Here is a 25,214-nt window from a genome sequence, read left to right on the forward strand (position 1 = left end):
TCATCACCTCCTACGCCGACGACACCCAACTTGTACTCTCCCTCACCAAGGACCCCGCCAGCGCCAAGACCAACCTACAAGAGGGTATTAAGGACGTCGCAGATTGGATGAGGCTCAGCCGCCTAAAGCTGAACTCTGAAAAAACGGAAGTCCTCATCCTCGGCAACACCCCGTCCGCCTGGGACGACTCCTGGTGGCCCACGGCCCTCGGCACCGCACCGACCCCCGCAGACCACGCCCGCAACCTCGGCTTCATCTTGGACCCTCTTCTCACCATGACCAAGCAAGTCAACGCCGTGTCCTCCGCCTGCTTCCTCACTCTCCGCATGCTCCGCAAGATCTTCCGCTGGATCCCCGCCGACACCAGAAAAACCGTGACCCACGCCCTTGTCACGAGTCGCCTGGACTACGGCAACACCCTCTACGCCGGGACCACCGCCAAACTCCAAAACCGCCTGCAACGCATCCAAAACGCCTCGGCCCGCCTCATCCTCGACGTACCCCGCAACAGCCACATCTCCGCACACCTGAGACACCTGCATTGGCTCCCAGTCAGCAAAAGGATCACCTTCCGTCTTCTCACCCACGCACACAAAGCCCTCCACAACAAGGGACCGGAATACCTCAACAGACGCCTCAGCTTCTACGTCCCCACCCGCCACCTCCGCTCCGCTGGCCTCGCACTTGCTGCCGTCCCTCGCACCCGCCGCTCCACGGCGGGTGGGAGATCTTTCTCCTTCCTGGCGGCCAAGACCTGGAACTCCCTCCCCACCAGCCTCAGGACCACCCAGGACCACTCCGCTTTCCGGAGACTCCTAAAGACTTGGCTGTTCGAGCAGCGATAACCCCCCCTTTTTTTCCCCCCTAGCGCCTTGAGACCCGCACGGGTGAGTAGCGCGCTTTATAAATGTTAATGATTTGATTTGATTTGATTACACACAATACTGAACGTATGGTGCCAACTTGAGATGACATGGACTTAAAATAGCAAATGTTCCATCCCCAACCTCGCTAAAAGAATAATTCTCATGCGACTGGAATGCACACGCAGTAGTCAACAGTGGATGGTGGTCGACATGGTCTGTTCTCTGCATCAGTGCATGAAGTGCTGCTTCAAAGACTGAGCCCCCAACTTTAGCTAAAAACTCGATGGCAGAAAGAAAAAATTATCAACTCTGGTGCCTGGGTACTGATGCTTTCAGCTATGTGACCAGTTACAACACCTCATTTTAATTTCTGAAGTGAACTGATAATATTTTGAACTCCACACCAAAAGGTAGGATAGTGCACAGCATATGATCTACGCATGCAAACGTCATACATTTCACATATGAAAAAACATGCTTTATGCAACAAAGAGAGGAATGGGCAGCAAAAGAGAGATCACTTACCCAAAAGACATCATAAATAAGCAAACCGGAAAGCAGGAGACAGGATACTTTGAGGCTTGGTAACCTCACAAAGGCGATCATGGCAACACACAGACCCATGGCAAGAGCTGTAAAACAAGAAGGTCCACTGTAAGTGACAGTTAACGTAACCCCGAAATGAACACAATACAAACTAACTCCTGAAACGTGTGTTTTGGGGAAGGGGGGAGATAGAGAAAAAAGTGTTTCTGTTTAAATGAGGTTTAGACACTTTCCATTGAATTTTTTTTTTTTTATTTGCTCGCAAATTTTGACTCCACAGACGAATATGCACAAAAGTTAATCTACCAATCCAGTCAGCAAAGAGCTGGCATGCTAAGCATTGTTCACATTTTGATTTCCATCTGAAGTTTTGCAGAGTGCAAAAATCGCTGAGCGAATGTACACAAAACCTGGCAAGAAAGCAGATCTTTACTCCAAAATCATGCTTTTAAAATTTGGTGGTGTTGAGATATTTGTGTTTAAAAAGGTGCAGGTAGGATATAAAGGCTTAACACTTCTGTGAATCTTGTTAGCTAAAAAGCCATTTGTTAAGTTGCTTATCTCTTTGGCACAATTTTACGCATATGCTTCACATACTTAGTACGTTCAAACTACCACTGATATCCTCTAATTTATATAAATCCATATGGTGGACGTAGTTAAAAAGGGGGAGGGCAAAAAAGGGTTAATTTGCTAATATGTTTGGAATTGTGTGGCGAGTCTGCACCAAGTGGAAGCTAGGAAGAATACAGGGCCACATGTACATATGTTAGAAATTTCCATTTCCTAATTCCAATTCCACGCGAATCGCAATTAGGAAATCGCAATTCCAAATGCACAAAACACCAATGAGTTTCTTTTGCGATTATCCGTGGCTCGCAAATCGCCCTACCTCATGAACTTTAATAAGGTAGATCTAAATTTGCGACCCACTGGGAATCACAAATCACTGCTAGGGTTAGCAGACCACCATTGCCCGGTTGCTTTTAAATAAAGCATTTTTTTTTTTTTTTTTTTAAATAAAACGCAGTCCATTTTCCTTACAGCATGCATTTTGAAAGAAAAAAGAAAGTTTAAGTTTCAATTTTTAAGATCGGGCAGTGGTCTGTGGAACAACTGCCTGCTCTTAAATATTTTCCCAACCATTTTCAAAGGGGAAGAGGTTTTTACTTCCCAAACTGTTTTTTTCCCGTCGCAAATGGGCTGATTCACAGGGCCCATTTGCGGCTGGGAAAAAAAGCTTTGTACATGTGGGTCCAAGTTTTCTATTGGTGTGTTCAGTTAAAGGCAATTCATAACAAGCATTGACAAAACCAACAGATTTCGCCTTTGCAAAGTCAACTGGCTTTGTCAATGTGTTTTCTTTTTTTACATGCTGCACAGCAGTTGAGCTTCTGTGCATCATGGCTTAAAGTCAAAATAAAAATAAAGCTCTATGACGTGGCCAGCATTGACTGAGTCATAGTGCTTTAAAAAAAAAAAAGAAAAAAAAGTTGAGCCATGTTGCACAGACGCTCAACTAGTATGTCAATGTTTTTCACATGTTGCAAAGCCAAAAGATTCTGAATAGGTAAAACCTATGGGCTTTGCCAATGCTTGTTTTTGGCTGGTACAATTGTAGTGAATTACTCCGAAGTTTGATCTTTCGTGACTGTGGTCAGTGACACTAACCTTGCTTGGCTCCTTACTGAAGGCTCTACTCCGAGTACAGTCAGATGGTTGAATTGTGCTGATGGTGGTCAGTTCCATCCGATATTGCAACCAGGAGGCGGGGTTTGAAAACCACGTCTATGTCAACTCGAGAGAACCACGGGTTTATGGAGGCGCAGCCCCTCAGGACTAGCCCCTTTGTACATCCGATCTTGGGCAGTTTACTGAACTCAGGAAGAAGCACCTCACGTTCTTCATACCAAGCACATAGTTTGTCTCAATGCCACAGTTGTCCAGTGCTTGGAGGCCCCTTCTCTCAACAAAACCAAGAAACCTCCAGTGCTAGACACCAGCAGCAGATTGAGGCAAACTCTGATCTATCCACGTCATTTACGATGACAACGGTCACTCGGTGCATGCACTCACCGAGCTCGCACTTGTGTTGGGTCAAGGTCTTTAGACATTTACACAGCAGCGATCGCAGTGTGTGCAACATGGCTGTAAATGAAGGCAGTAATAGCGCTACGACGAGGTCAACGCTGACACATCGTGTCGAGCAGACTTGAACCTCGTTCACAGTTCCGGCACTTCTTGCGAGGGGTGAGGGAAGGAGACTCTGAGCTCCTGGAACAACACAAGATCACACATGCTATGGGAGGCAGGCGGCAAGCATAACTGCCCAGCACGTAACTGCTACTGGAGAGCCCACAACAGATGAGAGGCAACACGAGGGAGGGTGGGCTGCATCGTTGATAACCGGTGCATAGGTAAAGCGCTCCGAGTCGATTTTGCTCTAGAAAAAATAAAAGAGCCCCAAGCCCCTAAAATAAAGACAAAGCACAGGAAAGGCCGGGGGAGGCTGGGAGTTCAAGTCAGCCAGTGGCTGAAATAGGATTTACTGCCTTACACTGTAGCAGGAAGAGCCAAATGTGAACGACAAATGAACAGGCCGATGGACGAAGGCGGCAAAACCCTGATCCCTCCACAAATGTCTCTAGGTTACAGTTTAAAAAATCTTAGGTTTGTTTACATGTTCTAGGTTTTTTTATCAGCTTATAACTGTGAAGGGGTGTTGGGCTCCCCAGCACCAAACACCCCGCCCCCAAAATAGCTTTTTACAAACCAGGCAGTGGCAGCTTCTTCAGAAATAATTTCCGAAGCGGAAATTCAGAAACTAGGTACCGCGAAGAATGGGTTAATGGTCCTCGCAAAGGACTCTACAACCTAGGATTCAAATAAGCCACCTATGACGCTACCAATCACACCAGCTTCACTGCCGGCATGAGACAGGTGAACTGTTCATGCCCGCCGCGTACCTCCTTGTTGCAGTGGACATCAATACTTCGTCCACGGTACTGGCAAACAAAGTCGTTCTGGTGCAAGCATTTTTAAAATGAAATTTCGGAAAGAAAAAAAAAAAAAAGTATCCCTCGTGTTTAGAAATTATTTTTTTGTTTCTACTGTAACATGCAGCACACGTCACGGTAACAAGAGTGACAGCAGACAGTTCCATGGGGCCTGCTGTACTTTCACTAGTGCTCGGGGCATACCTCTGTGATGGAAGGAATGGTCTGGACCATATGGACCTCATCAGCCACTTTGGGGAAGAAGGTTATGCAGGTGCGAAGATCGAATGCAGTTCAGATGCTGAAGGGATGTAACTGCACGGCACGAAATGTCAGGGGTCTTGGTATCCCAGCCAAACAGGACAGGACAGAAGCCTACTTCAAGTGTAGACAACTGCCAGTAGCATCCCTTCAAGAAACATCTTACTGGGGTAGAGGAAGGCGGGTTACAGAGCAGAGGGCAGGACGAGGCCCCCACCTACTCTGCTTACTCAAGAGAAGCAATAATACGGATAACCACGGACCTCAACGCCAGATATGATACTAGAGGGCACCGAACCACCAACCACAGGGGGCATATGCACACCCAACTGTAACCAAATATTAACTGAACTGCGTACCCTCGAAATCAGCAAACACACGGTATGCGGCGCCTGTGTCCAGGACAGAGTTTGTACAGACAGAACCCGCCCCCTGCAAGGACTGCAATGGAGGACTCCCTCGCTTAATTGCATGAGCTAGCAAGAGTGCTTGATTTGAGCCGGTGGTTTCCGGTGTGGGCATAGGAACTTATTTTTGTGGGCCGGAAGTTATTTTTCTGCCTCAAGCATTTACTTCGAGCAAAAGCCACATATGGGAAAGATAGAGGAAGAGAACAACGAAAACGCGTCATCATGTGAGAAAGCTGCAAGAGTGAGCTGAAGCGGCAGGAGTGGCTGTAAATGGATTAAAGAGGACCGTGATGGCTTCAGGATTACGCTGCCTCAGTAGTACGTGTTCGCACATTTAATTGCAGCAGCCTCGTGCTCAAGAGGAGAGCTTTGGGCACCGGCACGTTTTTATTTACAAATTAAGCCCTGGGTAGCAGTGTAAGCTCCTAGACAAATGATGGGAAACGCATCCCAGGAGCAGTGAATACTCCTACTTCTTACCGAACAATATGCACACCAGAATAGACAAGTCGAGCACAGATGAACTGCGGCTTAAAATAATGGCAACAGCCAAATAGCCGAGCACTGAACCGGACCATGAGCCATGAATACTGACTGAGTGAGGCAGAAACACTTCCCGCCGAACCCACACGGCCTTAGCGACTGCGACAGACTGAGGAACCGAGCACTACTTACACAATAGCAACACGTGGACTATTTAAAGGCGTATCACCAGGGCCCTGCATTAAAACTAGGCGTGGCATTAAACACTCAGAAGGGGACTTATCACACCGGGAAATGCCATCGGACAAGCAGAGGACTATTCCAATCAACCACATCTGCACCGCACCCTGCTGGAGATAAAGCCAGACACGCCCCTCTACTGAAACCTTCAAGAAGTGTAGGCTACAAACAAATACACAAACATGCTGAGGGCTGCAGGTGACGCCCAGGGTTGTCTATATGCACAAATACTTGGACAGCAGTCAATTCTCAAGAGGAAATAAATGCTATCTTTAGCAACAGGAGCTACCAGAATCAAGTATGCACATGCTTTGGCTCTAGTCCTATACCAAGCATAATCCAAGAACAAAAAGATGCAAAGGAGGAGCCTCTGTTCCCATGAGAACAAGAAACAACCACTCACCAGTTCGGCGAAGGGAAGACACCAGAGTCAGGTGGCCTACCACGTGACCTGGAAGTAAAACGCAGCAGGGCTGAGGCGGCTAGCGGGTGTCTCTGGCAGTGAGTAACAGAGGAGACCTCATGCAGGCACGAAAAGCAGTAACAGTACGACTACCAAGGCAAGGCGGGGCTCCTTTGGACACTGGGTCACACCACCTACTGGTAGGTCTAAGCCTGGACTAAAGGGTCCAAAGGAAGGTCACAGCAAGCTTGTCACATCACGTTGGCCTGAACCTTTTGGACTGCTTACTAGAACGGGAGCAGGTTTGCTGAGGTGGATCGAAGTGATACCCCCTCCCAGCTGGACAGGGCTTGTACTGTACGTGCAATACCTGAGCAGCTCGCAGGCAGGGCCACAAAAAGGGTTGCCTAGTCTCAACCATTTTATTTGTGATTTCCGCTGAACCACTGGCTGGCATTGTCAGAGGACCACACTGGAAAAATCAGCTGTCAGGTTGGCAACATGCAGTATCTATCCCTTTAAACAGATGACACATTATCATATCCACGCAATGTCTGGGCTGGACCTTTACTTGGGCAAATCATGTATTCTTCCAATCAGAGTCACAAAACTAACAAGTTCCCATAGGTTGGGAAGAGTACAAATATACCACGAGGAGGACAGACTAGGAAGGGGGGAGGATCTCTGAAGAGCGCTCATACGACTGTCACTGGCATTTTGGTAAAAACGACCACTCTCCATGGGTATAATCGCCATTGCCAAAATAGTACCCCCAGAACACAGGCAAACCTTTGAGGCAATACCAATAAACAAATCGTGCATACTTCAAGGACTTAAACACTTGTCTGAATTGATGCGGCACAGACAGATAAAAGTGCCCAGTGCCAGGCTGATGGGCATTACTTTCACAAGGCAATTATGGGTGGTGAATAAAAACAAAAAGTGACCACCTTGCATCTGGGGTTAATAAAAATGGCCAGATGCAGTCGACAGATATCTATTAACACTGAACATGTGTGGCATTCACCGGACACTCGGCTATGGGGTCTCCTGAGATTTTGCCACGATCCGTTCTTGAGTTTCGGACAACAGGAATAGTCGCCCATGTGTAGCAGTGAGAGAAACACACAGCAGTGGGACCGGCCAGTTTATGGCTCGAGCACTGATAAAGGCCTCGTGGATAACTTGGGGAGAGGAAAGAATTCGCCACCCAAGACAAACACTGTAGCTCATATTGACATTTGGGCACAGTGGGCATGCACTAACGATACTGTACTCTAGATAGTAACACAAAATAATAAGTGGAAAGAAAAACTAGGCAGAAATCTTTACACACTGAATGAGCTAATAGTGTAAAAAAACCTGCGTGTTAAGTTATCGCAGTTTCGCTACCTTCGACAGCCCTACCTCCAAAAAGCAAAGTAGAACATACCCACGGACGATGAGCAAGTGCCTTAAATGCAACAAACCGCTTACGAACCTCTATCACATGCTGCGGTATTGAGCAGTGATAACAGTACTAGCAATCCATAATATCCCACTCACTCAAATGACCAGTAAAATGATGGAACTTACTTCAGCAGCATGCCAGAGAAAGGCAAAAGTCATCAGAAAATTAATTCATCTAATACTCACGCCGGCCGACGGAAACATACCCATGAAGAACCCATCACTTACCCTCGGTAACGCTTTTTCTGGTAGATACGTTACCGCAGATTTCTCACCTTTAGAATACTCTCCAAGTGGCAAACTGAATCCGGATATTTACATAGCAATTCTCCCATAAGGCGGCATTGTGAAGTTCCATACTGGACTCAATGCTCCCTGTGGGTGACAGAGCATCGCCTCAAATGAGCACAGTCCCTGCACGCCTAATAAGGAAAATGTCACTTACACAGTGTACATCTGTTCGTGGCATTAGTCGCTGCAGATTCACATGCTGTGCACATCCCGCCATCTGGTGTTGGGCTCGGAGTGTTACAAGTTGTTTTTCTTTGAAGAAGTCTTTTCGAGTCACGAGACCGAGGGACTCCTCCCATTTCAACTCCATTGCGCATGGGCGTGGACTCCATCTTAGATTGTTTTCCCCGCAAAGGGTGAGGTAGGAGTTGTGTATGCTAGTAATAGTGCCCATGCAATGGAGTGAATGCGTCTGTACATAATGAAGTTTAAAGTAATATATTTACAAATGTACAAATGTTTAAGATCTACTTCTGAACGGCTACAGGCTCCCGGGGAGGAGGGTGGGCGCAGGTGAATCTGCAGCGACTAATGCCACGAACAGATGTACACTGGGTAAGTGACATTTTCCATTCGATGGCATGTGTAGCTGCAGATACACATGCTGTGCATAGACTAATAAGCAGTTATCTCCCCAAAAGCGGTGGTTCAGCCTGTAGGAGTTGAAGTAGTTTGAAATAATGTTCTTAGTACAGCTTGACCTACTGTTGCTTGTTGTACAGTTAACACATCTACACAGTAGTGCTTGGTAAATGTATGAGGCGTAGACCATGTTGCTGCCTTACATATTTCGTTCATTGGAATATTTCCTAGAAAGGCCATGGTAGCACCTTTCTTTCTGGTTGAGTGTGCCTTTGGTGTAATAGGCAGTTCTATTTTAGCTTTAAGATAGCATGTTTGAATGCACTTAACTATCCATCTAGCAATGCCTTGTTTCAAAAATTGGATTTCCTGTATGAGGTTTTTGAAAGGCGATAAATAGTTGTTTTGTCTTTCGAATTAGTTTTGTTCTGTCAATGTAGTACATTAGTGCTCTTTTGATGTCTAATGTATGTAGTGCTCTTTCAGCTACAGAATCTGGCTGTGGGAAGAACACTGGTAATTCTACCGTTTGATTCAAGTGGAACGGTGAGATTACTTTTGGTAAAAATTTAGGATTGGTCCGTAGAACAACTTTATTTTTGTGTATTTGAATAAATGGTTCTTGAATGGTAAATGCTTGAATTTCACTCCCTCTTCTTAGAGATATGATGGCAATTAAAAATGCAACTTTCCACGTTAAGTATTGCATTTCACAAGAGTGCATGGGCTCAAAAGGTGGACCCATGAGTCGTGTTAAGACAATGTTGAGGTTCCATGAAGGAACCGGTGGTGTTCTTGGTGGTATAATTCTCTTTAGGCCTTCCATAAACGCTTTTATGACTGGTATCCTAAATAATGAAGTTGAGTGCGTAATTTGCAGGTAAGCTGAAATTGCCGTAAGATGTATTTTAATAGAAGAGAAAGCTAGTTTAGATTTCTGCAAATGTAGTAAGTATCCTACTATCTCTTTTGCAGATGCGTGTAAAGGTTGAATTTGATTATTATGGCAGTAATAAATCTTTTCCACTTATTTGCATAACAGTGTCTAGTGGTAGGTTTTCTAGCCTGTTTTATGACCTCCATACATTCCTGTGTGAGGTCTAAATGCTCGAATTCTAGGATTTCAGGAGCCAAATTGCTAGATTCAGCGATGCTGGATTTGGATGTCTGATCTGTTGTTTGTGTTCTGTTAACAGATCTGGTCTGTTTGGCAGTTTGATATGAGGTACTACTGAAAGGTCTAGTAGTGTTGTGTACCAAGGTTGCCTTGCCCATGTTAGTGCTATTAGTATGAGTTTGAGTTTGTTTTGACTCAACTTGTTTACTAGATATGGAAGAAGTGGGAGAGGGGGAAAAGCGTACGCAAATATCCCTGACCAGTTCATCCATAGTGCATTGCCCTGAGACTGATGTTGTGGGTACCTGGATGCGAAGTTTTGGCATTTTGAGTTTTCTTTTGTTGCAAATAGATCTATTTGTGGCGTTCCCCACATTCTGAAGTAAGTGTTCAGTATTTGGGGGTGAATTTCCCATTCGTGGATCTGTTGGTGATCCCGAGAGAGATTGTCTGCGAACTGATTCTGAATCCCTGGAATAAATTGTGCTATTAGGCGAATGTGGTTGTGAATCGCCCAATGCCATATTTTTTGTGTTAGGAGACACAACTGTGTCGAGTGTGTTCCTCCCGGTTTGTTTAGGTAATACATTGTTGTCATGTTGTCTGTTTTGACAAGAGTGTATTTGTGGGTTATTATGGGTTGAAATGCTTTCAGAGCTAGAAATACCGCTAACAGTTCTAAGTGGTTTATATGAAACTGTTTTTGCTGAATGTTCCATTGTCCTTGGATGCTGTGCTGATTGAGGTGTGCTCCCCACCCTGTCATGGATGCATCTGTTGTTATTACGTATTGTGGCACTGGGTCTTGAAAAGGCCGCCCTTGGTTTAAATTTATACTGTTCCACCATTGAAGCGAGATGTATGTTTGGCGGTCTATCAACACCAGATCTAGAAGTTGACCCTGTGCCTGCGACCACTGTGATGCTAGGCACTGTTGTAAGGGCCGCATGTGCAACCTTGCGTTTGGGACAATGGCTATGCATGAGGACATCATGCCTAGGAGTTTCATTACTAATTTGACCTGTATCTTTTGGTTTGGATACATGGCTTGTATGACATTTTGGAATGTTTGGACTCTTTGTGGACTTGGAGTGGCAATTCCTTTTACTGTGTTGATTGTTGCTCCTAGGTATTGCTGTGTTTGACAAGGCAGAAGGTGTGACTGAGTAATTGATTGAGAAACCTAGTTTGTGTAGGGTTTCTGTGACGTAATTTGTGTGTTGTGAACACTGTTTTTGCGTGTTGGTTTTGATTAACCAATCGTCTAGGTACGGGAACACATGTATTTGCTGCCTTCTGATATGTGCAGCTACTACTGCTAGACATTTTGTAAAAAAACTCTTGGCGCAGTTGTTATTCCGAATGGCAACACTTTGAATTGGTAATGTATCCCTTGGAATACAAACCTTAGGTACTTTCCTGTGTGAAGGATGTATTGGTATATGGGAATATGCATCCTTTAGATCCAGTGTTGTCATGTAGTCTTGTTGTTTGAGCAGTGGGATTACTTCTTGTAATGTAACCATGTGAAAATGGTCTGATTTGATGTATGTATTTAATATTCTGAGATCTAGTATAGGTCTTAGAGTTTTGTCTTTTTTGGGTATCAGAAAGTACAGTGAGTTAACTCCTGTGTTTAGTTCTTGTTTTGGTACTAATTCTATTGCTTCTTTTTGGAGTAATGCTTGAACTTCTAATCCTAGAAGATTTATATGTTGTTTCGACATACTGTGTGTTTTCAGTGGGACTGTTGGAGGGAATTCGCGAAATTCTATGCAATAACCATGCTGGATAATTGCTAGTACCCAAGTATCTGTTGTTATCTCCTCCCAATGTTTGTAAAATTGGCTTAATCTCCCCCCCACAGGTGTTATGTGATGGGGATGTGTGACTTGTGAGTCACTGCTTATTTTGAGGACTTTTGGGGCTTTGGAATTTTCCTCTACTTCTTTGGAATTGTCCCCCTCTATATTGTCCCCGAAAACTTCCCCGCTGATATTGGCTTTGGTAAGTGGGCCTTGTTTGTGATGTTGTGGTTTCTGTAGGTTGTCCTCGAAACCCTCCCCTAAAAGGTGTTTTGCGAAAGGTGCCTCTGCTCTGCGGGGAGTAGAGTGCGCCCATGGCTTTTGCCATATCAGTGTCTTTCTTGAGTTTTTCAATAGCAGTGTCGACTTCCGGCCCAAACAACTGCTGTTCATTAAATGGCATATTTAGCACGGCTTGTTGAATTTCCGGCTTGAAACCTGACGTGCGGAGCCATGCGTGCCTTCTTATTGTTATTGCAGTATTCACTGTCCTTGCAGCCGTATCTGCTGCATCCATTGAAGACCGTATCTGATTATTAGAGATACTTTGTCCTTCTTCCACCACCTGTTGTGCTCTTTTTTGGAACTCTTTGGGTAAGTGTTCTCTCAAATGTTGCATCTCATCCCAGTGAGCTCTGTCATATCTTGCCAAAAGCGCTTGTGAATTAGCAATGCGCCATTGGTTTGCTGCTTGTGCTGCAACCCTTTTGCCTGCAGCATCAAATTTGCGACTCTCTTTGTCTGGAGGTGGTGCGTCTCCCGAGGTATGAGAGTTTGCTCTCTTACGAGCTGCCCGACAACTACTGAGTCTGGAGTTAACTGGGTTGTAATATAAACAGGATCTGTTGGCGGTGGCTTGTACTTTTTCTCCACCCTTGGAGTTATGGCTCGGCCTTTAACAGGATCCTGAAAGATTTGTTTTGAATGTTTTAGCATTCCTGGGAGCATAGGTAGTCTTTGGTACTGGCTATGAGTGGAGGTTAGTGTGTTAAACAAGAAGTCATCCTCAATTGGTTCTGAATGCAAGGTGACGTTATGGAAAGCAGCTGCCCTTGCGATCACCTGTGTGTAAGATGTACTGTCCTCAGGAGGGGACGGCCTGGTAGGGTACGAGTCTGGGCTGTTGTCCGATACTGGAGCATCGTAAAGGTCCCATGCATCGGGATCATCTTGACTCATGGCAGTATGAGTCGGGGAGTGCATCAGTGGAGGAGTTGCTACTGGTGATGTGTGCACTGATGGTGGTGGAGAAGGTGGTGGAGTTGTTTTCTTTGCCACCTTTGCCTGTGGCTCCTTGTCCTTTTCGTTAAAGGCAATTTTTCTTTTCGTTTTAATTGGAGGAAGAGTGGTTATCTTCCCTGTGTCTTGATGAATGTGGAGCCTCCTTTGAGTATAGTCTGGCTCTACAGCTTGAAGTTCCTCTCCAAATCTATGTTTTTTCATTTGTGAGGTTAATCCTTGTTCCTCTGTATAGGAACTTGTTTTCGGCTCCGAGGCTGGATGTTTCGGAACCGAAACTTTTTCGGAGGTCTTTTTATGCTCCGAAGAAACCTTTGTAATTTTCGGCGTGGTGGTGTCTCAGTGCCGAATTTGTTCGGTGCCACTGTCACGGTGCCGAAATTTCTCAGAGCCGATGTCTCGGGTCCGAGATTGCTGTGTGGTGGTATCTCGACCGGAGTCGGATGACTTCGACACCAGCGTGCCCTTTTTCGGTGCCTTGGCTCGGTCACCGCTTTTTTGGGTTAAGCCATGGCCTGTTGGCAGTGGCGTCCCCTGGGCTCTTGTTTACTTCTCGTGAGTCTTATGTTTCGACGTCTTACTCACGGTTTTCGGCATTTCTTCGGCCTCGAGCTCTTCAGAGTCCGATTCGGGGATAGAGAAAGCTTCCTCTTCTTCCTCAAAACGCTCTTGTTCTGTTGGCGTCGACGCCATCTGCAGTCTTCTGGCTCCTCGGTCTCTTAACGTCTTTCTGGACCGAAACGCTCGACAGGCTTCACAAGTATCTTCCTTGTGCTCTGGGGACAAGCACAAGTTACAGACCAGATGCTGATCCGTATACGGATACTTGTTATGGCATTTTGGACAGAAGCGGAATGGGGTCCGTTCCATCAGCCTTGAATTCACACGTGGCCGGGCCGACCAGGCCCCGACAGGGGGATCGAAAAAACCCCGAAGGGCCACCGGAACTCTTCTAAATTCGGTGTCGATCTGTTGTAACTAACCCGATACCGAACGCAAACAATACCGACGATTTTTCGGAGATTCTAACTAACTTTCAGACCCGAAACACGGAGCGAAAAGGAACACGTCCGAACCTGATGGCGGAAAAAAAAACAAATCGAAGATGGAGTCGACGCCCAAGCGCAATGGAGTCGAAATGGGAGGAGTCCCTCGGTCTCGTGACTCGAAAAGACTTCTTCGAAGAAAAACAACTTGTAACACTCCGAGCCCAACACCAGATGGCGGGATGTGCACAGCATGTGTATCTGCAGCTACACATGCCATCGAACAGTATGTTTCTTACCAAACTTCTTCCAAGCCTTTGGACACAGCATAACCAAAAAAAAATCGAGTGCGCAGATGTCCAATTTGGGACCTTTTTTAGATGACAAAAAAGGTGACCACTCCACAGAACAGGAAGGTGAGAGGATAGTGAGGAATCTGCGGCTATAACACCAGAAAAAAAGCAGTACAGAAGGTAAATAACTTGTTCTTATGATGAAAACATTTAACTGCAGGATCCTCACTTTTAGGATAATAATAATAATTAAAAAAAACAAGTACCCTCCGAATGTGATGAGCCTGTAGAGAAGCCCAGACCAAACATTCCTGCTGTGTCAAACCAGTAAAATGCCCTTCCAAGTGAACCTGGTTCTCAAGGCAATAGTGCATTTGTGAAGATTTGCACAGGCACCTATGTAGTGGCCTGAGTGATTTCTGCGTGCCAATCCAGTGGTAGCTACTTTGGTCCAGGTGGAATAAGCCCCCAACCCTTCCAGAGGTTGCTTCTTTGCCAATGCTAAGCAGGTCTTAATGCTCAGCACTAACCACTGACAGAGTCCATTTCTTCACTACCTTGACTTTCTCCACTCCCAAGAGTCCTATAAAGTGATGATTGTCCACCTGAGTTTCTTATGCGATCAATATAAAAGCTCAGAGCTCTCTTGGAACCTCTCCTCTTTTGAGGGGCGAAGAGGAGCAAAGAATGCTTGCAGGATGATGGATTGGCCAGTATGCAAAGGTGTCAACGTTCAGTAAGAAAGTCCCCATGGTGCTCAACACCAGTTTGTCAGGGCAGAAGGTGGTGTAGAACAGCTGTACAGACAGAGCCTGGAGCTCACTCATGCAACAAGCAGAAATGATTGCAATGAGAAAGACTAACATGTGTATGAAACATAGTAAAGCATCATAATAGGTGAATTAGACATGTACTGTTGATTCAGCAAAAGCAAAAAGATTGAAAGGGCCACCAAGTAACCTATAAGAGCACCCACTGCAAAATCTTGGTGGCCTATGTACAAAAACAGTAATACCAGTTGGCTTGTAAGGGTTCAGTGTTACGGACTCCACACCAGGTCACAAATTTGTGCCAGCCTCCAATGTAGACTGAATTTGTAGACCGATGTCTGGATGCGAGAATTACATCCACAATCTCAGCTGGCAGACTGAACACACTCAACTGCAGCTGCTTGATCCTCCTGCATGGAGGTGCTGATTGTGCATGTTTGGTTGCAGAACCCCGTCCTACTGCTGGGACAGAAGATCCTCTCCTGCTCCTAGTGATCCGCCCAATGTCTGCCTGATCACAGCCTCAAAGGACTGGGTGACTGCTGCAGTGGTAGGGTCTAGTGATGCCTGTACGCCTGCTCCCTGGAGAAGTCGCAAATGTGCCTGGACTGGTGAGGAAACTACCAGATGTGGTAGAAAGGCCCAAGGAACGTGCTATTGCTCTGCTCTCCGACCACCGTTTAAGGGCAGAATCAGTCTTTCAGCCAAAGTGGAAAGATACATCAAAAAGCATGCTCATCAGAGACGTCCTTAGAAAAGCCAGTGGATCACATCAAGATGTGGCGGTGGAGCACACTCTAATGCCCATCGCACGCCCACGATTGCGGAGATACACATGAAGGGCCCTTCCCCATTGCAGAGACAGGCGATCATCCTGAACGGGAGCCAGACAGAAGGCAAATTGTAGGCACTCTGGATGTCACACTCTTCTGACCCAGTCCAGGGCTTTTAAGACTACGCTGGCCCTGTCTGTTGACTTTTGGCAGAACTAGAGACAGTGGTGGGAACATGTACAGAATACCAGTGAAGCACTGCAGAGGGAATGCATCTCTCAATGACTGCTTTGGAGGAAACTTCAATACACAGAAGCATCAACACTGGACATTCCATGGTAGCAAACAGATCTAGCCACAGTGCACCTGAGAGACAGAGAAAGCCCTGTGCCACAATGGGATGGTGATGCCCCTTATGGTCAGCCAGTCAACATCTTTTCAGCTTGTATGCTCTGGCATTCAGGGACTCGTTTAGGTGGCAGGCTACCAAAAGACTGTCTACTCATCCAGGTACCTCGAGAAATGGAGAGCCTCCTGGCACAGGATCAAGAACCCCACCCCAACCTCCTTACTACAGTACCACATAGCAGTAGTGTAGTCTGACGTGTAACCAGCACCTTACCTAGGAAGGGTTTAGGGTTGGGTGGATGCCTGAAGCTCCAAAAGGTTGATGTGAAACAGGCGCTCCTCTGGAGACCAGAAGCCCCTGAGCTCCATGTTCCACATTTGATTTTCCCCCCAAACCAGTAATGATGAATTCCATTACAACTGTGACATCAGGGTGGAGAAGGGAGACTTGCCTGATAATTGTCAGGTTGGTGCTCATCTGCCAAATGAGGTCCTGATCCACTTCTTGCGAGATCTGGCTCAGAGGTAGCTCCATTGCTGGGCCCACTGAAATCTTAGGTTTCATAGCAGGTCCAGCATATGCCATCTGGTGTGTGGGAATAAGAGGATGCACAAGGCCAGGAAACCAAGATGCCTCAGAACTCTCCTAACCAACATCCAGGACTGAGCCAGAAAACTCAATCATATCCTGATTGTTCCAGACTCACTGAAGTGATGGAAAGGCTTTGAGCACTTCGACGTCCAGGATAGCACCTATGAAGGAAATCCCCTGCGTATGTTTCAGGTGGGACTTTGGTTTGTTCATGGAAAACCACAAGGAGTTCAAGCACCTGGCCACTGTCCGAAGGTAGTCTGACTGACTGCAGCAAGGCCTCGTTGACCAGCCAGTCATCAAGGTATAGAAAGAGATCTATTCCAGACCTGCAAAAATGGGCTGCGACAACTGCCATTAGTTTCATAAAACACGATGGGAGGAGATAAGACCAAGGAGAAGAACGCTTGTGGGACTGCAAAGGTGGTATATGAAAATGCGTCCTGCAATCATAGGGACACAATACAGTCTTCTAGAACCAAGAATCACAGCAGAAACAATCTGAGATAGAGTATTTTTCATTTCTCCTTCAGTGGCTAGAAGTCCAGTGTCAGCCTGTGGCATCCGTCCTTCGGTATAAGGATGTAGTGCAAATGGCAGACCTCAAACCTCTCAGTCTAGTATCCTCTCAATGGCGATTTCTGGCCAACAGGTGATTGCCTTTTTAAATTAAGAAAGACATGGTATGGAGAAAAACGTTGTGGTGGGGAATGAGAGTAACACAAGGACGAGATGAAATGACAGGCAGGGTAACTTGTCTGATGATGGATTTTCAGCTGGGAGGGAAATACCATATTGTTCCCCCAACCAAATGATTTTGGGCCCGAGGGGTCAAATAAGGGACTAGGGAACTGCTGCCACAGAGTAATATGATTTGGAAGATTGCTACCCCTACTGGAGTGAATGGCCTCGACCGGCAGCTCAACTTATGTCCCAAAAGTGCGAAGCTTGAAGTAGCACCTGCAGGGAAGATGGATGCTGAAATAGCTCCTAAACATTCTATACTGCTAGTTAAAGTGCCAGTCTGGGGATAATAACCCCAAAGGCTCTAGCTGTGAAGCAACTATCTCTGAATCGCTTGAGCACAGAGAAACCCTGCTCTCTGAACCTGTCCAGAACCTGTCCAGATCCTTTGAAGAGCATGTCCTTAGCGATGCTTTGGCATCCCCTGAAAGACCCGTTTCGCACAGTCAAACTGGTCTTATAAGCACTATACTTGTGCCAAAACTTTGATGCATCCGGTCTTGGATAATCTGGGCCAGTGAGTTCCTCAGGTGCTCCAGAACAGCCAGCAATAATTTGCTGGCCCTGCCTCATTCAGCATGGGTGTACCTGCCCAGAAACGCACATTTGGAGTGCAAAGCCAATCTAGCCGAGGAAAACATCTTCTGGTGAAAGACATCAATACATCTAGACTACCTCTCTGAGGGGTTCAAAGGGAAAGCATTTAGAATGACTTCACGTATAGATGCCTGTATCACAGGGCTTTCAGGAGTTGGGTGTCATTAAAACAGATCTTGGGCCACCAGGGGCTGGCTTGTTCCACAAACTAGCTAACCAGAGGAGCTAATCATGGCTTAGAACAAATGGCCATGAGTGCTAACAATGCCTCAGATTAAGCTGAACCTGATTGAATTTCCAATGAATACATTTGCTTTAGTTTCCAGAGTAAGCAATTGCCAATCTTTTTCTCTTCTCACTACTACTGTGAAAGGGACAATTTCTTCTGCTGGAGTAGCAGGTGGCTAGCCCTTCTCTGGTAAGGATTATAGCCCACTTGCGTTTTAGAAGTGTAAATACAGCCCTCAGGGGAGGGAAGGAGTGTGAAGAATCATGTATGCCCTGGACTACATCGATGTTAGAGCCATCTGAAGCGTCAGATACCACTGGCATCGAGGAAGAGGTGGAGGCAGAAGGTCTGCATATACAATCACTAGCTTTGCCTTAGTTATTTTATGGCATAAAATGGACCTGGGCATGACTTAACACTGGTTTGAGGTTGAATGCAAGAACAGCAACTGGACCGGATACTGGCACCGCTGGCTTCAGACCTGGCAATGAAAGAGCTGGCATGGACTCAGGGGCCAGAGTGTATGTCTGGACAACATTCAGCAGGAGTCTGGGAAAATGCCCTGAGGGGGCAGTTGTAGTCTGAGGAGGGTTTCACCAGCGGAAACCCAACAGGTGGCCGTTGCAGCTCTGTGGGGACTAATGCAGCCAGAGGGCACCGGTAGAGTCTGGGAAATTTGTAGCATGGCATCCTGAAGGCTGCTATGTATTGTGGGGTCAATGGCAACCTGGGTGGGGATATGAGGAAGGGATCAATTTGGTATTTTTTCCAATGTGTGGGAATGAGACTGAGGCGCTGGACCATCCCCGTGAGAGGGAACAGGGCTGCGACGTGAAGCGGTACCTGCTTCCAATGAGACCTCTTATTATGTTTGGCAACATAAAGGTTCATCTCTCACTCCCAAAGTACATTCAGATGCACAAGGGTGCACTCATCATAAGACTGAGTGGTGAGCAGAGCCCAGGCACCATAAACACACCATGTGGGTCGGTGGTCGACATCTGCTTCCTGCAGTCATGGCATGACTTGAACCCTGTTGTTTCTGGGACATTATCTTCCCTGACACACTGTCTGTGAATAATTATTTGGAGTCTTCGGAAAACTGACAAAGTGGGAGCAGAGTTCTGGGTCTGCTTTAAGTACGTGGAAAGAAAGGAACATATGGCAGCATGTAGGGCTGGCACTTATATGCAGGTTCCAATCCATCACTTCAGGGTTGGTATGAAGTCAACACAGAGCCAAACAGCACGACCTACCAGTGTGCACGGAGCAATGCAAACAATTTTTTGTTTTGTGTGTGTTAATCACAGGATTTAGTCTGGCCTTTGGAATTTGTCTAAAAATAAGTAAAATTCAGTTAGAAGTATACATCAGAAATGGCCACCACTAAAGAAAATGCCATCAACCCCGCAGCTGGCAATGGTGGGGTAGCAGTTTCCCTTAAAGAGGTTGGACAGGGCGTTGCTGGTGAAGGGAAACTCTTGTGCTCAACCCTAACTGCACCAAGTAGGATTCCCTTTTCTTTGTTAGGGCAAGAGTTCTGCTCACAATTGAATCAAACTGCACCTTTGGGATTTGGAAGCATCTTAGTGGTGTAGCAAAACACTTATTACATACCATGGTGGGTGTATACACATATCTTCAGGGCTTACAGATCCAAACTTTACAGGCGTTAATAAAGCCTACCGAGTGAAACCTACTCAGTTTCACCAACAACACACAAAGGAAGTGCCAACAGGCACGTCTAACAAATGCTGCGAGCTGTACAATGCATACAGCCCTGTATCTCATACACAATAGACCAGTGCCCCTCAATTATTAATGCACAGGCTTTTCAAACTGATCGTAATATTGTGGTCTATCATGCAAGGCCTTAAAAAGGTAATAGGAAGCCTCCCCAGACATCCTGGAGACTCTAAAGGTAGCCAAGACTTTGTGGATTCCCCAGGAGGGGACCAAGACAGTAGCCAAAATACAGCCAAATTTTGTTTTTTTTTTGGGGGGGGGGGGGGGGGGGGGGGGGGGGGGGGGGGGAATGGGGAAAAAGTGCTGCAGAAGAAAGCGTCTTTTTTCCCCCTTGCAAACGGCATCAACAAAATATTTGTGGTGCTAAAATCACCATCTTCCCAGCTTTTATGATCACGCAAATGTGAATCACAAAACCACATTTTTCAACCCGGTTTTTGAATTTTACATGGAAATAGCCCATTTTTCCTATTTTTTGTGCTTTCAACCAGTCAGTGGTAAAAATGGGTGTGAAATCAATAGTGGATCCCGTAAAGCTATACATTTCTGAAAAGTAAGACAAAATTATGAATTCAGCAAGGGATCAATTGTGTGGATCCTTCAAGGTTTTCCTATAGAAAGTAACAGTTTAAATAAAAAAATATTTAAATTGAGTTGAAAAAAAGCAGCCATGCGTGTCTACGTTTTTCAGCACAAACTTCTAACTATGGCAAATTTTCAAAAGCAATATACTGTTACATCCCGCCTGACCCCTCTGTTTTCGGAGCAATATAGGGCTTGTAGGTATCAATGAGAACCAGAGGTACCCAGAGCCAATAACTGAGCTGCACCTTGCAGTAGTATTTCACTGTGTACCAGGTATACAGCAATTCATTTGGTAAAATATAAAGAGCGAAAAATAGCTATCAAGGAAACCTATGTATTTCCAAAATGGGCACAAGATATGGAGTTTGGAAGCAGTAGTTATTTGCACATCTCTGAATTTGGGGGTAGCCATAGTAGTGTGGGAATTAGAAGGCGTTGCTCAAAATGACTTCTTTCTTACACAATGTCTTACATTTGAAAGGCGCAAATGCAGAGAAAGACAACTGGTAATAACACTTGTTATACTATTCTGTGTTCCCCTGTCTCCAGATAAAAATGGTACCTCATTTGTGTGGGTAGGCCTAGTGCCCGCGACGGGAAACGGGCCAAAACGCAATGTGGACACACAACATTTTTCCACAAAAATTTACCACTTTTTGTGCCTAGTTGTGGATTTTGGGCTCTAGCTTAACCAACACATAGCGAAACCTAGCAAACCTGTACATTGTTTATAACTAGACACCTCAGGAAATCCAGGATGGGGTGACTTGTGTAGCTCTCACCAGGTTCTGTTACCCAGAATCACTTGTTAACCTCAAAATTTGTCTAAAAAGACATTTTCATCACATTTCTGTGATGGGAAGTTCTGGAATCTGAACGAGGGGCCACAAAGTACCTACCACCCAGCTTTCCCAGAGGTCTCCCGATAAAAATGCAACCTCACTTGTGTGGCTGGGCCAAGTGCCCATGACTGGGTAGGACCCCAAAGTATTGTGGAGACATCAAAATTATGTATCACAAAATGACTTGTTTTTGCAAGCGGGGCAGCCCCGTTTTTGGTTCTGGGTTCGGCAACCATGTAAGCAAACCTACCAAACCCAGGTATTTCTGAAAACTAGACACCCGTGGGAGTCCAAGGAGGTGGGGCTTGCATAGATCCCCCAACATTTTCTTACCAGAATCCCCTGCAAACCTCAAATTTAGCTAAAATTTCACATTTTCCTCACTTTGTTTTTGGGCTTACTGCACCAGTACACATTTTCTACCACCCAGCGTTCCTCTCGGTCCCTCGATAAAAATGATATCTCACTTGTCTAGCTGGGGGCCAACGGCCTCTGACACTGAAGGCACAAAACATGTAGAATTTGAGAGGGAACCAAAGAGGGTTTAAAATGGCAGTTTCTTTATTCATGTGTTTGAAGGCTGACTTCTTCCGGCACTCTCACTAGTGGGGCAGAATTTTTTATCGGTACATATGGGGAATATTGGGAGTAAGCCAAGCTCTCTTGGCCCATATTGGTGGGAGGCAGAAAGACTTACCTCCTTTCAGTTGGGGTGGGTGGCATAACCATGCCCATGGTGGTGGGCAGCCCCGCCCCCTTTTTTGTTGTTGTAATTCACTGGAGTCTAGTGGGCTGCCTAAACCCTTCGGGGGGTGGGGGACGAGAGGGGTGCAGGTCAGGAGTAATTACCCCATTTGTCCCAGAAAGACTTTGTCCCCATTCATTTGCAGTGGGGGTAGGGCAGGCAGATAGAGGGTAATAACCCCCATCTGCATCAATGCAGAGAAAGTGTGTGTGTGTGTGTGTGGGGGGGGGGGGGGGGGGGGGGAGACTTTGTCCCCATTCATTTGTGGTGGGGGTATGGCAGGCAGATAGAGGGTAATAGCCCCCATCTGCATCAATGCAGAGAAATTGAAATGAGCCGATCGGCTCACTTCATTTTTTGTTTTCAGAGAAAGGACGATTGGCGCATGGGGCACACTGATTGTCATTTCCCTGACAACCAACAATGGCATCGGGAGGTGGGGAAGCTTTTTCCCCACCTCCTGAGGCTGTTTTTAGCAGCTGGGAATCACTCTGTGCCCGCACCAGAGGGATTTCCTGGCTCGTGTGCGAGGATGGCTGGGGGATGTCCAACGCACACAAGCACTATAATGTCCGACGGCTCCCAGCTGGCCGACACACAGAAAAGGTTAAGGTAACCTACATAAGAAAACTCAGCGTTGCCTAATAACTACAGAAATCCTTTGGCAAATGTGACAAGCTCTGCCCTGAAAGCAGAAATAATGGCACACTTATCTTGCAAAAGGAGCAAATACTAATGCACCATCTACATAAATATAGTGGGGAACCTCAAACAGCACATCGCCAGACCAATTGCCAGAGTGGCTGAATGGGAGAAGAAAGGACAGCAATCATAATACAAATCCTACATGAAAGTAATAATGCAACTCCTAGACATCGTGTTTGGACTAGAATATCACAAAAGTACGTCTTTATTACCAACACATCAAATAAGGTGGAAAAATGATCTAAACAACTACTGGAGGACAAGCCCAACATGACCACATAGGTCAACACAGTCAGCTCCTCCTGCTTCCACATTCTCAGCAAGATTTTCAAAAGGCTACCTCTGGGCACCAGACGCAAAAGCCCTCATCACAAGCAGATTAAATAAGGCAACAGACACTACGTGGGGATTTCCAACCATTTCCTACACAGACCCCAAACCATCCAGAACACTGTAGCAAGATTCATCATTGACCTCCCACGACACACCCACATCTCACCACACCTCAGAGGGCTCCACTGGCTCCCCATCCACAAACGCAGCCAAATAAAACACCTCACGCACACATACAAGGCACTGCACAACATTAGACCAACATACTTGTAGAACCACACAACCAGACATCTGTGCTCAGTCGTACTAACCCCCTCTCCCCAAAAGTAGAATGGGAGGACAAGGATTCTCCTTAAATGCACCCAAGACCTGGAACAACCTCCCTCAATATTTCAGTGCCGCCTCCTCCCCCTTCCCGAATTCTGCAAGAAGCTGAAAAACCGACTCTTCGACTAACTCAGCAGAGCGCACACCGTACATCCTAGTCCTACACCTACATACCTGCTCAAGCACCTGGATAAACTCAAATGTGATTACCTGCACCATACAAATCCTAGCACCACTGCTTTCCTATTATTTGAAAAAAAAAAATAATACATAACCTGTAGGGTACTGTTACACCATGTCAAAGATCAAACATACAGCTAGTAATTGGATTAAGAAATCATTTTTGCAAATATGCTCTTTCCCACTGAATTTAACTGGCAATTAAATTATACGAAATCGGTTCAAAATTAGAAAGGTGTACCTGAACATACTGGAAAGTTGCTTTGTTTCCAGATCTGATTGTTACTTGATGCATGATGTGCCCAGATGTAAAACCTAATTCCATATTTGGATTATTTTAAATGGAACACAATCTATTCTTGTCCACAAGCGAAAGTTTAATATTGATCTATAATGTGTGCTGTGATGTGCCATGTACGTGGTTTTATTTAAAATCTAATGAAAAGAATGTTTTTAAAAATATTGCATTCTTGACAGAATCAATTCCTCCAAAATTAACAGAGTGGTTGGTGGAAAGCCAAAAAGTTTCTTACACAAATACTAAGTCACTACACAGTACCACAGAAGAAGGTTTAATATCTTATTGCAGACTTGTCATTTTTCAGGCCATCCCAAGGCAGCACACACTACGCCACATGTTGGTAGCATGGAACAGATGAGCAGGAAAGTGAAATCAAACTTTTAAGTAAGTAATGTATCCTATGGATTTATTCAGCTCATATAATATGATCCCACATTCTCCTCTTTGGGGATCATGTGGTCTGCAGCATCAGCCCTGCATCAACAAAGGCAACACCTTTTCCCACCCTACATAGCTCCCGGGTAACAAATGGAACAATACTCGTGTCAAAGGTTTAGCAAGTTTACTTTGACAAAATCATCAACACATCTGCTTCAATTAAAAAAGAAATTGTATTAATCACCATAAAAGAAGGGTTTTAAGCAAAGAGATTCAACACAACATGGCCAGTGGTCAAAGACACAGAACTTCAGAAAGAGGATTGTTCGTATGAACACATCTAGTCTGTGACTGCCTTGTGCTAAACTCATGACTAACAAGCAGTGATTAATTTGAAAAAGAATAAGTGGAACGTCCAAGTTTTTGCTCAGAAGCCCGCAACTGGTGCGGATGAATGGTGGGCCCCACCTACAACCACTGGCTTAAATTAAGTCCTACTAATAAGTAAGTGAATGAGCTCTGTCACTATTCATCATAGCGTGTGCAAACTAGTATCTGATCTCAATCTACAAAGCATGGCTGGAACGGAGAAGCAAAACCCTTAAAAGCATCCCTGGTCGCACAAGGCTAGGAAGATGAAACCTTTAGTTTTGATCCTTTGAAATGTGCGCTGTAGTTCAGAAAAACAGTCAACCTCAAGTCAAGAGGACGTTTAGCTAACAGATCAAACCACTGATTGCTGAATAGCTTAAAATGATAACTACCAAAGGTCCAATAATAGCAGAGGACTTGAAGAGTTTTTTTGCATGACCAAAATCTAGTGGCTTGATGGCATCTGTAGCGGTGTCACTGCACACAGTTTTCAATAGTTCATAAATTAATAAACTTAACTCGTTAATAAAAACTCGAGAGATTCACTAAAACTAGAGGCAATTCTTTTGTTAACAACTTTAATTTAAGCTCATGCTACATTTGCTGTAGTTAAATGCGCTGAATATGTTTTTCACAGTGATGCCATTACGGAGTTTGCTGCATTCAGAAAGGTCCATTAA

The 25,214-nt window shown here is 45.5% G+C and overlaps 1 protein-coding gene across 1 annotated transcript in view; it reads right to left on the minus strand.

The window, feature by feature from the left end:
• Window positions 1-25,214, minus strand: part of SPPL3 (signal peptide peptidase like 3) — a 207,869-nt gene that overhangs the window by 32,236 nt on the left and 150,419 nt on the right. Inside the window, exon 7 of the mRNA XM_069215057.1 lies at window positions 1,392-1,498. Coding sequence (XP_069071158.1) covers window positions 1,392-1,498 — 107 coding nt within the window. The remainder of the gene's footprint in view (window positions 1-1,391; window positions 1,499-25,214) is intronic.

The sequence above is a fragment of the Pleurodeles waltl genome, chromosome 11 (genome assembly GCF_031143425.1).
Source record: "Pleurodeles waltl isolate 20211129_DDA chromosome 11, aPleWal1.hap1.20221129, whole genome shotgun sequence".
Lineage (NCBI taxonomy): Eukaryota > Metazoa > Chordata > Amphibia > Caudata > Salamandridae > Pleurodeles > Pleurodeles waltl.